Consider the following 16,331-nt stretch of genomic DNA (forward strand, 5'->3'; position numbering starts at 1 on the left):
AAATGTGTACTCATTACACAGAGCTTATTAACTGAATGTTTGGATTATGTGCTCACTTTGCAGGGGAGAGTGGTGCCGGAAAAACAGAAGCCAGTAAATACATCATGCAATATATAGCTGCTATTACAAATCCTAGCCAAAGAGCAGAAGTGGAGAGGTGAGTGAAAAAATACATGCCATTGCTCCTTTTGCCATGACTTATGTCTATGGTACAAAAGCTGTTAATTATAGCATCTAACTTTTCGCAGGTATTTATTTACTATAAGGTTTATTTGTAAGGTGCTTTTACCTTTAGAAGTTTATAAATTCATCCCTAATGAGTAAGCCAGAGGTGACTGTGGCAAAAAAAAAAAATCTCCCTGAATTTATTGAGGAAGAAACCTTGAGAGGAACCAGACTCACAGATGAGGACTGTGGATTTATAAATTATTTACTCGGTACTATAGGGTCAATAAGTGCAATTTTGTAAACAGGAAATTCCTTCTAGTTTAACATGAAGTTATCCGCTGTCCAGAGTCCAAGCAAGACTAGCTATGATAGCATAACTTAAAAGGAGAGCCAGAACATAACACCGAACTGATGGTGCCCTGAGACACCAACCAGCAAATTTACTGTCAAGAAATCAGAGTGAATTGGTTTGAGGGAGACATCTCGGTCCACTAAATCACTTACATTTTTATACTTAATTTATGCTTTCATACTACCAAATCAATACACGCAAAAATCATTAGCATGTCAGGAAATAATAAAGTGTATACAAGAACAGTTTATGTCATATATTAATAGTAATAAAATTAATAATAACAATAGCAATAACATCTTGCAAACTTATTTTGATATTTAATTTGATACTTTGCAGTATTAATAAAGAACATTTATATTGTTTTAGGCATTAGGCTATTTATGTAATTTCAAATTCACAATTCACACTAGTATTTCTAATGTAAAATTTAAATCCGTGTTTGTGTACCGTACAGAAATGGTAGTTCGATTACAAGAATATTATGACAACTCTGCCATTATTATCTGTGACTTTGACTGCAAATAAAGGTGTCAGTAAAACCACCTCTGATCCTCTTTATGTTTATGACTCACTTTGGTGATGTTATCATTAGACTTGCTGTCCAAAGGTCAGAGTGTTGTAAAGAAAGAGGATAGAGTTTACATGCACATTGCTCTTATACTAATATTAAAGTCTGCTGAGACAGGATTCACCAAAGCCTCAGTCAAATTTCCTGGAGGACATTTCCTGTGGGTATTTAAAGGTGGGGTTTGCACAGGTCATTGCAGTGATTTGCAGACTGTGGCTTGACCCATAAAATATGTAGCATAGCACACTTTCCACCCTGAACAGCACTCAATGTTCTCATTTCCACTGTAATACGGAGCAGCACTAGACTATGAGTGTGATTATTTCAGGCAGTGTTGTTCATTAACACATGCGTATCTTCCCATAACGGCTGAGAATAGGATGTAAGTCCAGTAGCCAAGAGTCAGATCTTTTAGCCCATAAAGAAATAACAGTGGTCCAGTGAGTGGTTGACTGATCCAAAAGGGACCGATCAAAGCTTCACAAATGTTAACAGTTTGTGTTTTTTGCAGAGTGAAAAACATGCTTCTGAAATCCAACTGTGTCCTAGAGGCTTTTGGAAATGCCAAGACCAACCGCAACGATAATTCTAGCCGTTTTGGAAAATACATGGATATCAACTTTGACTTTAAAGGAGACCCCATTGGTGGCCATATCAGTAATTACCTGCTAGAGAAGGTAAGTTTCAAATGTTGAAATAGAAAAGGTAAAGCTTAGAATGTTCTTTCAGTCAGCATTTGGTTCCTAAAAGCAGTTTTACACTTGATGTTCATTGTAATAGAAATACTTGTACCTCTGCTCACTCATGAAATTATCCAATTATCCAATCATGTGGCAGCAGTGGGGTGCATAACAGCATGCAAATGCAGGTGAAGAGGTTCAATGAATGTTTATATCAAAGAGCCGGCTCAACAGGCTCAGGCTCAACATAAATGGGTAGATGACAATTAGAAAAAGGCCAGGTGACGTTTTGACAATCTTCAGCTGACCAGTATTGAAGAAAACATTAACTGAAGCTCTTGAACTGCCTGATTATCTGCATGATTTTATCATTGCGCTGCTGAAACATGATCAGCTGTTTGGATAATTGCATAAGTAAGCAGGTGTGTAGAAGTTTTTGTTGAATTGGCCAAAGAGTGTATCTGTAAGTGTGTTTTATTACCTGGGACATCTGATCATGAAACTCACAAACTCATTAAATGTGACGTACGAGAAATTTTTTATCATAACGCAATTTTATGATTATTTAAAATAACAATCTTCTATTAAGATGAATTACATTTAAACGATATTAAATGCCAGTCAAATCTTTTCAGTCTAGAGTGATCTTCCAACAAGAAGGAGAGAGAAGTTTCCACTCCTTCTACCAGGTGAGTTGGGAGTTTAGGGAAAAAAAATGTTAATAGGCTTGTTTTTGTCTTTGTAGTCTGGGATGAGATGACTCAGATATCCCACTTGCTACCCAACCTATATTTAGAATTCCAAAGTCATAGCTATCTACTGAAAATAAACCCTTACCCAGTGTTATGCTACTGTAGAGAAATTACTGTTTTCTCATGTATTAAATGCTGTTTTTGAAGCATGTACAAGGTTGCACAAGCCTTAGGTACTGTACAATACTTAGTTAGTAGACAACTTCATGGACTTACGTTACTAGATAATGAGTTAATATTTGTTTGCATTTCAACTGTTTATAGTAGACCAAGTTGTGGAAGGTTCTGGAAAATATATATATATAAAAGCAAACTTTGGCATATTAGTGTTTAAAGTCTCTGTTCTTGATTTGCTCTAGCTCGTGAAAGGAGCTCCAGAATCTCTGCTGAGAACCCTGCACATCCAGAAAGACCCTATAGCTTATAATTACATTAAAGTTGGAGGACATACCAAGGTATTGAGTTTCATTTTGCTCAATCACATGCATATTTTTAATTAACGTTGTGTGAATCTCTATAAAGCTAGAACAATATATTATTTGTCATGTGTTCAGTGGTATGGATTGTCCACTGTTCATAATGTTCATATGTGCAATATTTATTGCATGATGGCTCAGTCTTTCATTGCTCTCCCAAGATGAGTGTGTGAGTAGAATAATAGAGAGAGGCTCAGCTGTCGCCACATGAGCATTTAATGGGAGAGAACAAAAACAAATTTATGGCAACAAACAAACTGACATCATGGAACATACTGAGTTGTGTGGTTAACAGAGACATGGCACACATCGAGGTGGTTTAAACATTGTGGCCAGGTCTTCCCCCCACCCCCACCCCCACCCCACCTTTTTTTTTTTTATAAATAGGAACACTTTCGGGTCAAGCTTCTCTCTGTGTCCAAAAGAGTTGTGGTTTCCTGGGTTACCTCCTGTTGAAAATAAGCCCCAGACTGCAGGAAACATTAGCCACCAGAGAATTGGAACGATTAGAAAGTCTAGAGTTGTTGTTCTCTGAGACTTAGGGAGCTGGAGAAATTAGTTACTGCATCAGCGATTCTCTGTCTTTAATTGTGGAGCTATAAATGTAATGTAACACATTAAATCAGTTGCTTCGCACAGAGGCACGGCTCTAAGTAACACACACATACTGTTTGCCATTTGGAGAAAAGCCAGATGTTCTGGTACTCAGTTGAAATAAAAACAGTGGTATTTAATGTTAAAACATACTTTATTCCCTGCCTAAAATTTCCAAGATATTATTCAGTTTTACTCCTAAAAGCATTTCAGTAACTACTATTAATTATTCAGTAAGTAATAGGAAGCAAGTTTAGTTACAAGAATGTATGTTGCATTATTTTTTTATTGCAGAATGGAAACAAGGAAACTGTAATATTGTATTAACAGGGAATAAACAATTTTGTTTAATGAAATTATTTAAAATTGTACAAATTTTTAGTTGCTTCTAGTTGTTACACATATGAATGTTTATATGTTCATTCATTCATTCATTCATCTTCTACCGCTTATCCGAACTACCTCGGGTCACGGGGAGCCTGTGCCTATCTCAGGCGTCATCGGGCATCAAGGCAGGATACACCCTGGACGGAGTGCCAACCCATCGCAGGGCACACACACACTCATTCAATCACACACTACTGACAATTTTCCAGAGATGCCAATCAACCTACCATGCATGTCTTTGGACCGGGGGAGGAAACCGGAGTACCCGGAGGAAACCCCCGAGGCACGGGGAGAACATGCAAACTCCACACACACAAGGTGGAGGCGGGAATCGAACCCTGACCCTGGAGGTGTGAGGCGAACGTGCTAACCACTAAGCCACCGTGCCCCCGTTTATATGTTCATATTCTAGAAATTAAATAAGCCATACCTGGAAAACCTGCTGTTTTTTTATAGCTGTAGTATCATCCTCATTTACCCTTATCTTGAATCTTAAACATTACATAGTCATCCACAATCAGTATATCAGGCACTAACAACAATATTTTATTAGGGCCCGAGCACCGAATGGTGCGAAGCCCTATTGTTTTTGCTCGGGAGTATTTTATTTATTTATTTATTTTCCCCCCAAACATTGGCCAATTGGGGTCCCTTAACATAACTCGAAAACTCTTGAAATTTGGCACACGTCAGAGTCGTGCGACACTAGGGTTGGGAAAAGGCTGGAATACGGGCGTGGCGGGGGGCTCTGTAGCGCCCCCTGTAATGCAAAAACAAACATTGGTGCATAGATCGGGCAATTATGTACGCACATGTACGAGAGTTGGTACGCATATAGATCTCATCGACCCGAACAACTTTCGCGCTCTAAACTATGAGCTCCGCCCAACAGGAAGTCGGCCATTTTGGATTGTTTTATAAGTGCATGCGGTGAACTTTTAAATACTCCTCCTAGGGAATTCATGCGATTGACATCAAACGTTGTGAACATGATGCCGAGACGTTGCACTTGCTAAATTGAAAAGGGATTTTTGATATCTCGAACGGTGCTGCCATGGCGAGGCGACTAAGTTATGGCGAATTCAGAGAAACAGGAAGTGTCTTCTATCTAAGGCAAAAAATGTCTTATTGGGATGACACTCAGTGTGTATGTTCGGCCAAGGATTCCGATAGCATCGATGTGCTTATTGTGAGTCCCGGGTATAGCGCCACCAACAGGCCCCAGGAAGTGTGTCAGTCACAAAGGTGGATTTTTTGACAGCTGCATGCGGTAAACTTTTAAATACTCCTCCTAGGGGATTCATGCAATTGAGACCAGACTTGGCCACCATGACGCAGAGATATTGGAGATGCGAAATTGTGAACGGATTTTTGATATCTCAAACACCGTTGCCATGGCATCGTGTCGAAGTTTACTTTTATTTCAGGCATATTTATGGCTTTTGGCGTGCTTAGATTAACTTGAAATTTGACACATACATCACATTTGTCGGCTGTTAAGTGTGGACAAAAAGGTCAGACAAAGGTGTGTCTCTTAAGTGGCTCACTAGCGCCCCCGTTTGTCTAAAATGTGCGGTTTCATTTACCTACAGTCCCCAAATGGGTCAGTAACAACATAAAATAGTCCACTGATATTTACCCACTTGATGCACTTGCCCACCGTGCATTGTTTTCTGGGAGGCACCGTATAGCGATTAAAAAAAACGTGCGAGGGCCCGCCATCTCTGTTTGCAGCTATATTTTGTATTTACTCTTCTTGCTACTACTCAGTAAATGCTGTTACACCCCTGAGCCATTTGAGCTGGTTCATTAAGTTTAGCCCAAAATAAATCTGAAATGATGAGAAAATTAGCTTTATTTGAAAGCCAAAACATTATGCATTCTGAAGAATAAAGAATCCTTACAAATTGTATGTGAATCATTGAGGGACGTTTGGTCCGTTGCACTGATTTATACAACATATAGGGTTATTTATTAATGACACTTTGGTTTTACTTGTTGATTTTCATAAACTCTTGTATTCTATTCTGTTGTCAAATATTTGTTATATAATGATTGGATTATGAGGATCTGAGGATTTTTATATGGATCATGCCCGCCTTCATCTATTCTTCTCTGTCGTTTCTGTAGTCCTCTATCAATGACACTGCGGAATTTAAAGCTGTAGCAGACGCTATGAAGGTGATAGGATTCACCGCAGAAGAGATCCAGACTGTCTATAAGATCCTTGCTACCATCCTGCACCTGGTACCCATGTTATTTAATTGTGATTAAATATAATGCCATTGTTTTTTTTCTCGCACCAAATGTTCATAAATGTTCACAATGAATGCTGGTTAACTTGTTGCTTAATACTGTACACTGTGATTAATTGTTCTCAGGGCAACCTCAAGTTTGGCACTGATGGTGATGTGACCCTTATTGAGAGCTCGAAGTTAGTTGCAGTGATTGGGGATTTGCTATCCACTAAAGAGGAGAATGTGGAGAAGGCACTGCTCTACCGCACCGTGTCAACTGGCCGCGATGTCATTGACAAGCAGCACACCGACAAAGAGGCCAGTTATGGCCGGGACGCTCTGGCCAAGGTACAACAGAACATGCTTTAACCGTAATCTTTAGCGCAATCTATTGGATGGATGGGAGTTGGATGGGTAATAGATGGAGTATGGCTGGATGGATGGATTGATTGATGGATGGATTATGGATGGATGCATTGATGGATTGATGAATGGAAATTAATCAACCCTTTGTTAATTTCAACCTTTAGTTAATACTATAGACACAGAACAAAAAAACTGTCCAGTCTGAAAGCTTTAAATAAATTGTTCATTTCTGAAATGGAAGTTTGCATGTAAAGGTACAACAATTTTGCTACCTCCTACATTATTATTGGCTGTTTTTTTTTCCTTTTTTAAATAACAGTCCTGCAAAGGCTACTAATGTGACTAATGCACAGGGTTAGGGTTGCACTTGCATAGTACATGCTGGGTATTGTAATGAAATACAGTAGACGCAGCAATACAATACAGAATTGGGAATTTTGCCTGCTAAAAAAAACCTCCTAAAAGTAAAATATTGCACAAGAGACTATAGAGAATAGAGAAGTGTTCATATTAAAGTCATCTGTTTGTGTATATGTAATATACACTAGATTAAGTATAATGACAGTGTTGTCTATTCTAGGAATGTCTTATTTGTGTTTTCTTCTGTTTAGGCCATTTATGAACGCCTCTTCTGCTGGATTGTGGGAAGAATTAATGACATTATTGAAGTGAAGAACTATGATGCTAAAATCCATGGGAAGAACACCGTAATTGGTGTGCTGGATATCTATGGTTTTGAGATATTTCAAAACAACAGGTGTGTCTCAAATCTAATCAACGCAAAAATACTTTGACTTCCTCGATAAAATTCTGCTGTATCTCTTTATCTGTTTCTGTTTTCATTTATTTGTAAACATTCTCCAGTTTCGAGCAGTTCTGCATAAATTATTGCAATGAAAAACTCCAGCAGCTCTTCATTCAGCTGGTGCTCAAGCAAGAGCAGGAGGAGTACCAGCGCGAGGGGATCCCATGGAAACATGTAGGACCATGAAACGATTCTGTCTCCAAGAACTCCATGCATTATATCAGTTCAAGCAGATTCTATTATACACTCACTCAACTTGTATCTCTGTGTTATTTGGACAGATCGATTATTTTAATAATCAGATCATCGTGGACCTAGTGGAGCAGCAGCATAAGGGGATCTTTGCTGTGCTGGACGAAGCGTGTATGAACGTTGGGACGGTGACCGATGAGGTTTTCCTACAGGCGCTCAACAACAAACTGGCCAAACACGCTCATTACACCAGCCGCAAGGTATGGCCTGTGATGCACTTCATTTACATGATAACATCTATAAACAATTGTTTCATCACAAGCCTTTCTTTCTATTTTTTCAAAAACAACACAGCTTTTCAAAGTATTGAGAAACTGAAAAGTGTAAAATTTAAGTTAAGTTTAACAGAACTGCATCACACCAGATTAGACATGAATTCAATGCACATCAGTGCTGAACTGAATCCCGTCATATCAATTGAAGTGTGCTTAATTATTACTTAAGTTAAGAGTATCATTTTTGCTTTTTATGTATTGAGATGTGTATCTATTAATACCCTTAGTATTTCAAAAGGGAGATGTTTAATAAGGTCTAAACACTGGTTAAATCACACATTGGCAGTATGTTACCCTGAATGGACAGAAGATGGCGTCAGTGATCATTAGAAGATTTCCCTGTATTTGGCTCTGTATTGAGCTCTAGGTGATGTCACTGCCAACCAATGGGAGCTAGTGAGACTGCAGTCTCACAGCCTTGGCAAAGATGTTACAGAAAAAGAGAGGTCGAGCTGGAAATTTACCTGGAACTAAAAAAGTAAACATAGGAAGAAATATGCATGATTTCCTCCATGTTAGTTCTGTCCTGTACATGGAGGTGCTGGTATGCAAGCCAATAACTGTCCCTAGGTGTCTGTTTAGCAACTGGCCAAGACAGCTCATTTGTAATGCAGAGGATTACTGCCCACTGTCAAAGTGCCTACTGCAGCTACACTAAACAAGAGAGAGGAAGTGATTCATTTCTGCTGTTAGAGTGTATATGGAGGTGTTGCTGGACGTATTGATTGCATTTTCCATTTAAATGTATGTATTGTTAAGTTTCCTTTTCACTAAATCCAAGTCAGTGTATGTGCAAGAGTGATCAGAATAGACCTGCTGCTGAATTTACTCCATCTCTGAGATACTGACATTAAATCCATGTCACACTTTATATTTTTTATTCCTTCCATTTTCTATTACTCATCTCCCTGACATTTCTCAATATCTATATCATTAACTGTTCATGATTTAACTCATAATCAAGTGAACCAGAGAGGATTATTTATTTTCTAATTTTTTCCCCTTCTTGTTTTGCTCCTCACATTTTCTCTGCAGTCTGCCTCCTACAGGGAAATTACATACATCGCTGGTTCTGAATGTGCTAAGGCTTTGCATGCTGGATGATTTGAGGCAGATCTAGTAAAGAACTTATTTTTTGCATTAATTGTGAAATATTTGAGCTCAAGAACAGGAAAACAAGGTCATTGCATCACAGAGGCTTAGTCTCTGCCTTTGAGAGTGAATTCACACTGCTCTAACCTGCATTATCTGTAGCCTGGAGCACTACCAAATCACCTCTTCTATACTTTTAAAGCCTATTTCCTTACTAGGCATCTTCTTTTCACAATAGCAAGTGAAACCGCTTTTGACTGTACAGACATATTGTGGTGTTCATTAAGTCATTAAGTCTGGGAAAGCCCAATACTGTAGTGACATGTACATTACTAATAGCAGAGATGTTTACAGGTGTCAGGATTTTTGGGAGTCCTCAACGATATTAAAGCCTCTGCCTACATGATTTCAAATGTAAAAAGCTTTTAAAAAATGTATTAACGATTAGATTTTAAATTGTTGTTTTTAAATGTCCCTGAAGTGTCAGTTTTGTTACTATTTACAGCATATTTGTTTATCACTAACTAAAATGAGGCTTATGGAATAGATTTGTAGTTCTAAGAGTTATAAGATCTCAACAACCTCAGACATTTGTCAACAGAGACGGAATTAATTAGCATAGACTCAAATCGGCCCAGCCATGATACATGGATGGGGTGGTTACTACGGTGACCACACTCTAAAAATATTGGATCTAAAATCTAAGCTAAAATCTATTGGATCTACCTTAAAAAATTAAGGAGACAGCTTTCTCTGGTCTTTTTATTGTGCTACTAGATTATAGGCTTACAGCATGATTTTCTTCATGCTTAGGCTAGTGTATTAAAATAATGTTAGCTAAAGAAATATGAAGCTAGCATCAGGATTTGTGACACCTGATTACAAGGCCAATATGTTGCCACTGAAACACTTGGAATCAACTACTATAATTGAGCACGCAAGCTTTTATTTTAGTTTTATTTGTTGAACTGGTTTCAAATTTGTTTTAACTTTGAGATAATAGATTAAGATAACAGTTGTGTGTATGGCTTGCTACATGTAGTTACAACATGCTGAAGACTATGACTGTGTGTCAGGTGATTTTTAGTTATAACATTTGTGCCTGCAGGTACAAGGGGAATAAAATGCTAGATAGTTGATTGATATGATTTCTTGAGCAAGTTTTCAGGGTTTTTCCCCCAAATAATTTAGCTGATCCAATTCTCATTTTGCCTGTGTTTGACTGGCTCATAATTGTGCGTTCAAATAGCATGAAAAATGCATAGAATTCATATAATATATTTCGCATTATAAGCAACTAACAAATAAAATTATTAACATTTTATATGGTTGTGGTCCAATTCAAGAACCAGGTATTGTTGCTTAAATTTTGTTTTAAAACATTATCTATGTTGCTCCCTGTTCGGGGTTGCCACAGCTGGACCACCAGGAGGTCCTAATACGCTATCTATAAACAGTGAAAAATCAAAATATGTTAATAAATTTCTGAAAAATTTTAGTAAAATTACAAATTGCTATGATAGAAATGGAATAATACCTAGTTGTGAGGTACTGAAGGGTTGCAGATGTGAGCATGTTGCTTACTGTGATTCATACCTGAACCCATCTGATTCCATTAAATTCACATCTGGCTCAAACCGTTCAAGAAAATCAAGTAAATCTCTTAAATACTTTTGCAGCTGATAGTACTTTCAGCACACAAGCCATAGACAAGACAATGGAAGATGCTAATCATGAAGACTGTGTATGCTAGCAAATATGCACTAAGCAATATGCACTATGCATGCATCCATGTGTATGTAGTGTTGGATACACAGAAGACAAAGATATTGGCAGATATGTCCTAGATCTGTTATCTGTCAAGTCTAATAACCTAGTGTATGATATATAGTTGCCACTGCCATATCATTTTTTCTTATAAAAACTTTTTTCATGTTTTTAGTGACTCACGTATTCTCTCACTGTGACCCTCTCATCCCAGATGTGTGTTATTTTAAATGCCTTGCTTCCCAGCAGCTCTTAATTACAGTTATTTGCTGACACAGTCATTCACACAAGGCTTCTATGTTTGGAGAAGGGTGGGAGGGCTTCAGTTCTCCCTCTTGTTTACTGGTTGTTCTGTTCTCTTTCTCCTTTCTGTGAGCACATGGTGGGTGAAGGTGAGACATGTGACAGGAGGCCGTCACTGCAGATGGTTGAATGGAGGCGAGAGCATGCTCATTATCTGATGAAACCTTGATTAGACAGGGCAAGGCAATGAAGCCCATTAGCGGCTGATTTCTGAACCCTGCTCAGACCTTCACAGAGCAGAATGGAGTTTATTAAATCATGAGATGCAGGAGTGTAAAAGAGTATTGTGCTTACTGTTTACTATTTTTGGGTGGAAACATGGTGAATTAAGTGGCTCAGGTTCAAGCACAAGAGGAACGCAGAAAAATTGCCATTCGTAAGAATGGTCTTCAAAATATGGTGGTATTTTAGTAGACATTTTTATCTCCAATTGGTTAATAATCTTTTACTTATTCTGCCCTTACTGAATTATGTATTTTTATAGTAGCATAGTAGCGCACTAAAAATTTATGGACAGTTTTAACAAATTTTATCCAGACATCTTTTCATGGACAGGATATTTTTCAAGTCAAAGAAAAGGTTAGAGTAGTGTCCAGTATTGGGAGGCTAGAAGCAGTATACAGGAATATCTTTCTTATTTGCAGAAGAATCTTTTCCTATAACAGTCGCTGTACTGGTTTGTGATGGTGGAGCAGGTACTGAGTTTGCAGATCTATCTTTATCAGGAGCATTTTGTGTCCCCATCCTCACCTGTGGTCATGAGTCAGGTAGTAACAGGTTGCAAATACAGGTTTCTCCAAAGGGTTTTCTCCATTTTAGTGTGAGGAGCTTGAGAAGCTGGGAGAGCCTCAGAGAAGAGCTGCTGCAGCTCCGAATTGACAGGAGGTTTGGGCACTTTAGAACTCTTAGTAGGACTTTGAGGCATGGCCCACTGGCCCTGTGTCAAAAAAACAGGGGTGTCTTCATGGATGAAAAGACCCATATGCAAGGATAACTTAAAAGGGGTTTATTAAGGGAAAAAAATACCGAAAGGTTGGAAACACTAGGGACACAAAACACAGAAACAGAAACATCAACAAATGAAGACAGCAAGCCAAGGACAAGGAGGAACGTGGCGAGGCAGGTGGGGGGAGTGAGCCATGCTGCGAGGCAGGTGGGGGGGAGTGAGGCATGCTGCGCTGCAGGTGGGGGGGAGTGAGCCATGCTGCAAGGCAGGTGGGGGGAGCGAGGCATGCAGCGAGGCAGGTGGAGGGGCGAGGCACGTGGCGAGGCACGTGGCGAGGCAGGTGGGGGAGCGACGTCAAAAGTTAATGACAGCCGATCAAAAAGGGTCGAGCGACGGAAAAAACAGGAAGTGAAGGGGCGTCCCCCGCAGGAACAGGTGCGGAGTGAAGTCCACTGGGGAAAAGAATTCCAAACGCCAGGAAAATAATCCAGAGTAAAAGCTCCCTGAAAAAAAATGGGAAGTCCTGTGAACGGATTAAGGATAGGGTGGGGCAAACACAAATGATACACAACAATAACAAAAGCACATGGCACAAGACACAAAAGCTGCCAGAATATCCCCCTAGTGTCCAGGTAGGGAATAGTCCCAGCCATTCCTGACACCCTGGAAAAGACCCAGGATTTGCTGGACTCAAAGTTGGCATGGAAACGTCTGGATCCCCAGTAAGAGCTGGAATCTGTGGCTGAGGATAGACACCGGCTGGAATGACCTTCTCAGTCTGTTACTAACACACCGCCTGCCAGAAAAAAACAGAAGGAGAATCTATGAATGAATGAATTTCAAGCAAAATTGTTCTGAAAAAAAGGAGAATTGTTCTGAAAAAAAGCTGCTTTGACGTTTTGCCCTGGGTCAGATACACTGGTTGAAATCAGCATCTTTTACGTGTCACACTTGGGCATTATACAGTATGTATTCTTGCCATAGTGCCTGCTTCTGCTTCTATGTTAGATGGGTGTTGATTTGTTGAGGTGTAAAAGTGATCAAGATCACTTAACTTTGGGAGGTGTATCTTCACCATCATCATCATCACCTTGCTGATTTAGGTATAAAATTTAAATGTAAACTTAATTTCTGGAGTTGTTAAAATCTGAGATTTGCATGCATTCATTTAAGTTTTCACAACTACATCTAATTTGTGAGATACTGTTCTATTCAAACTGTTTTGATCTTTCCATTATAATCCAGGGCTTCAGGTTAAATTGAAACACGAGGTTGCTTTGACTGGTCTTTCCTTACACTCTGACAGTGGTTAGAGTGAGTATATTCCGGGGCCATCATAATGATCGTGCTGTTGAAAGAAGCACAGGTGGTGGGCAGAGTGGCACACTGTTGGGGGTTGCAATAAAGCCAGAGGGGTTGGGGTGGAGCTGGATGATCCATCAAGACCCAACCTTATAGCTGTGTACCCTTATTTGCAACTCAGAAAAACCTGTTTGATGTGCCTCATAAAACTCAGTAACTCATGTTTATATATCACACACACACACACACATATATATATCTAAATGTACACAGAGTACTGTATACATGCTGTGACTCCTGAAACTTTTTCCTACTTATAAAAGTCGACATTTACTTAGCCATTAATCTGCTCTCATCTCTTAATTATCTGCTCCACGTCACATCTGCTTTCTTTTGGTGTCGTCAAAAAACAGGGTGTGTTAGAGCCTTCGAGGTGTTGTGTTGAGGATGCTTGCTATATTTAGATGAGGTGCGAAGCCTTTCTGCTTCTCAGTTCCCTTACTTTTTCCCCTCTTTCTGCAGTGTGACTTATCTCTGTCTGCCAGCCTCCTTCCTTTTCCGTCTGACTAGATAATTAAATGTGGATTGTGCATCTGCATATTCTATTTTTGCTCTGAAGAACCTTGGAGTTCTTTGTTTATATATGTGCGTATGTGTGTGCATCTCCGAGTGTAACTGATTGAGATCGACGTGGCAAGAAAGGGAGCTCAGCATGCTGCTCGGAAGTCTGTCTGATCCATCTGAAGCCTGGCCTGCGCTGGCCAGCCGTGAAGTTGTCAAAGCTGTGCAGGCAGATGGGATGGGAGGGCAAAGAGTGGAAATGTGATCTGCTTCTGGTGTTCAGGCCCAAAAACAATCCTTAAGGATTCTCTTTTTCATTGAAAATGCACCTCTCTTTTGGTATTCTTCCCATCAGTGTTTAAATTGGTCTTTATCCAGCTCCTGATTGTCCCACTTTCTGTGAAGTGCTTGGTGAAGTGGCCTCTTTACTCCTGATACGAGCTCCTTCTGCTCCCTCAGAAGTAAGCTTATTGTGTGCTGCTGCTGAAACAAACACACACCCGAAATATGCCCATAAAGCCTTGCAGCAGCAAAGAGACAAAGAGATAAAGAGCCCAAGCACGGACAGTCAGAAATGTATACATAAACCTATGACACAGTATGCATCTTCACTCTTTGCCCCGCTTTGGTGTATTAGATGATAGATGGTGTTGCTGTTGCATAAGACACAACTGTCTGTTATAAATATGCTATTAGCAAAACAATGCAATGAGTGCAATTTAGATGTTGTGCAATTTAATGGTTTGTTGAGAACAGTAATATTTTGTACATACCACTCTTCTCATCGTCTGCTTTAGTAACGGATGGTATATTGGTACAAATAACACAAAAACACAGATGGCAATCTGTGACATTTCAAAAATAGAAAGTTCTCTTAAAATCTTAATCTCACAAAAAAACCTTTTCACATATAGCTGTGACAATGGCAAAAGTGGTGTTTAGACTTTCAGCACAGAGATTCATATGCTTGACTAAAGTAATAAATTAAGTTGTTCTGTTCTATTTGTTAAGCCTCTTCTCCCTAATATCTTTTTAAGGGGAAAAAACCTTAAAACCTCACCATCAGTGTTACTGCAGTGAAAATCAGTGGCACAGCAGCTCATTAAATACCTTATTTTATTTATATTTTTTATGATACAGTGAACTATTAAGCTATTTAGTCACTAACTATAATTTTATAGATATTCTGTATTTATTTACGATGCTATTGGCAGTTTTGTTGATTTACTCGAAAGTCTTGTATCTTTCATCAACGAAAAATAACCACCTACTTTCAGAGAAACTCTTGAAAAAATATTTGAATATTATATATGTTGTTTAAAAGTATGTTTTTTTCCTTTACAACCTGTCTACACTGATGTGCAGTAAGCCAATCAGATTGCAACATTAAAGATTCTGAATCTTGTCATCAGAAAAGTGCACAAAAGATATTAGATGTTCTTGTTGAAGGGTGACGCTGAAGTTAATGTTTAGGTTCCCTATTCCACTGGCCTTGTTGCAATGCTCAGATAGTTTTTTTTAATGGAAAGCTAATGTGAGGAAGCAGTGCGCCCCCTCATGGTAGCTCTCTCAGACTCACACAATAAACACTTTACTAGGATGTTTGCAACGTGAGGCATTTCACTGCCACTGAATAGATTTTAGATTTGGTCTGTTCTTTTAATAGTTCAAATTTCAAATTCTTTAATAATTTGGTCTGTTCTTTAATTTATTAATGTACAATTGCATTTTTTAAATGTAATTTTAAGTCAAAACCTAAATTTCCATATCCATCTTCATAATATGTATACCAAAGATATACATCATCTAAAAGTATATGTTCTATAACTCTAATGTACTTTGTCTGGCTTTTGCTTTTATGACCTGTTTTTGTCTGAATTGTATATGCATAAATGTGTACAAAATTCCTCCCCAATTTCTTTGTTTCTATTTCAGTCTCTGTGCCTTTCTTCTATTTTTCTCTGTGGGGATTATTAGACCAGGGTTTTTGTATCTCTGAATTGGGAGCAGGTGCTTTTTGGCTGGCTGCTTCTGTGCTGTTCTTATTTTTAAAAGCATAGAAACTATTGTGACTATCAATGAAAAGCCAGATCCATCCTTTTTTAATCTGTTTCTCTTTATAGCTCTCCCCTACTGACAAGAGCCTTGAGTTTGACCGAGACTTTCGCATTCGCCACTATGCAGGTGACGTGGTGTAAGTACACGACAGAAAGCTTAAGTGCTTCATCCTCCTGTGTTCACCATAGTAACAGGTACTGGAATTAGCAGTACAGTGCTGTCGGTAATATCGTTACAAGTATACTGAAGAAAAGACATGCTGTGTGATAAAAGATGTTATATAGAAATTAAAATAAATCAGCATTGCCATACATTGGCATGTAAAAGTCATTGTAATTTCTCTGTAAGATATTCCATTAATTGGTGTTTTGATGTTTGTGTTGGAGA

The 16,331-nt window shown here is 38.8% G+C and overlaps 1 protein-coding gene across 1 annotated transcript in view; it reads left to right on the forward strand.

The window, feature by feature from the left end:
- Positions 1-16,331, forward strand: part of myo1d (myosin 1D) — a 59,335-nt gene that overhangs the window by 11,507 nt on the left and 31,497 nt on the right. Inside the window, exons 3-12 of the mRNA XM_060858732.1 lie at positions 64-157; positions 1,603-1,768; positions 2,407-2,460; positions 2,883-2,978; positions 6,111-6,227; positions 6,362-6,565; positions 7,195-7,340; positions 7,448-7,562; positions 7,670-7,840; positions 16,010-16,080. Of these exons, the coding sequence (XP_060714715.1) occupies positions 64-157; positions 1,603-1,768; positions 2,407-2,460; positions 2,883-2,978; positions 6,111-6,227; positions 6,362-6,565; positions 7,195-7,340; positions 7,448-7,562; positions 7,670-7,840; positions 16,010-16,080 (1,234 nt within the window). The remainder of the gene's footprint in view (positions 1-63; positions 158-1,602; positions 1,769-2,406; positions 2,461-2,882; positions 2,979-6,110; positions 6,228-6,361; positions 6,566-7,194; positions 7,341-7,447; positions 7,563-7,669; positions 7,841-16,009; positions 16,081-16,331) is intronic.

This window comes from Tachysurus vachellii, chromosome 2 (genome assembly GCF_030014155.1).
Source record: "Tachysurus vachellii isolate PV-2020 chromosome 2, HZAU_Pvac_v1, whole genome shotgun sequence".
NCBI lineage: Eukaryota > Metazoa > Chordata > Actinopteri > Siluriformes > Bagridae > Tachysurus > Tachysurus vachellii.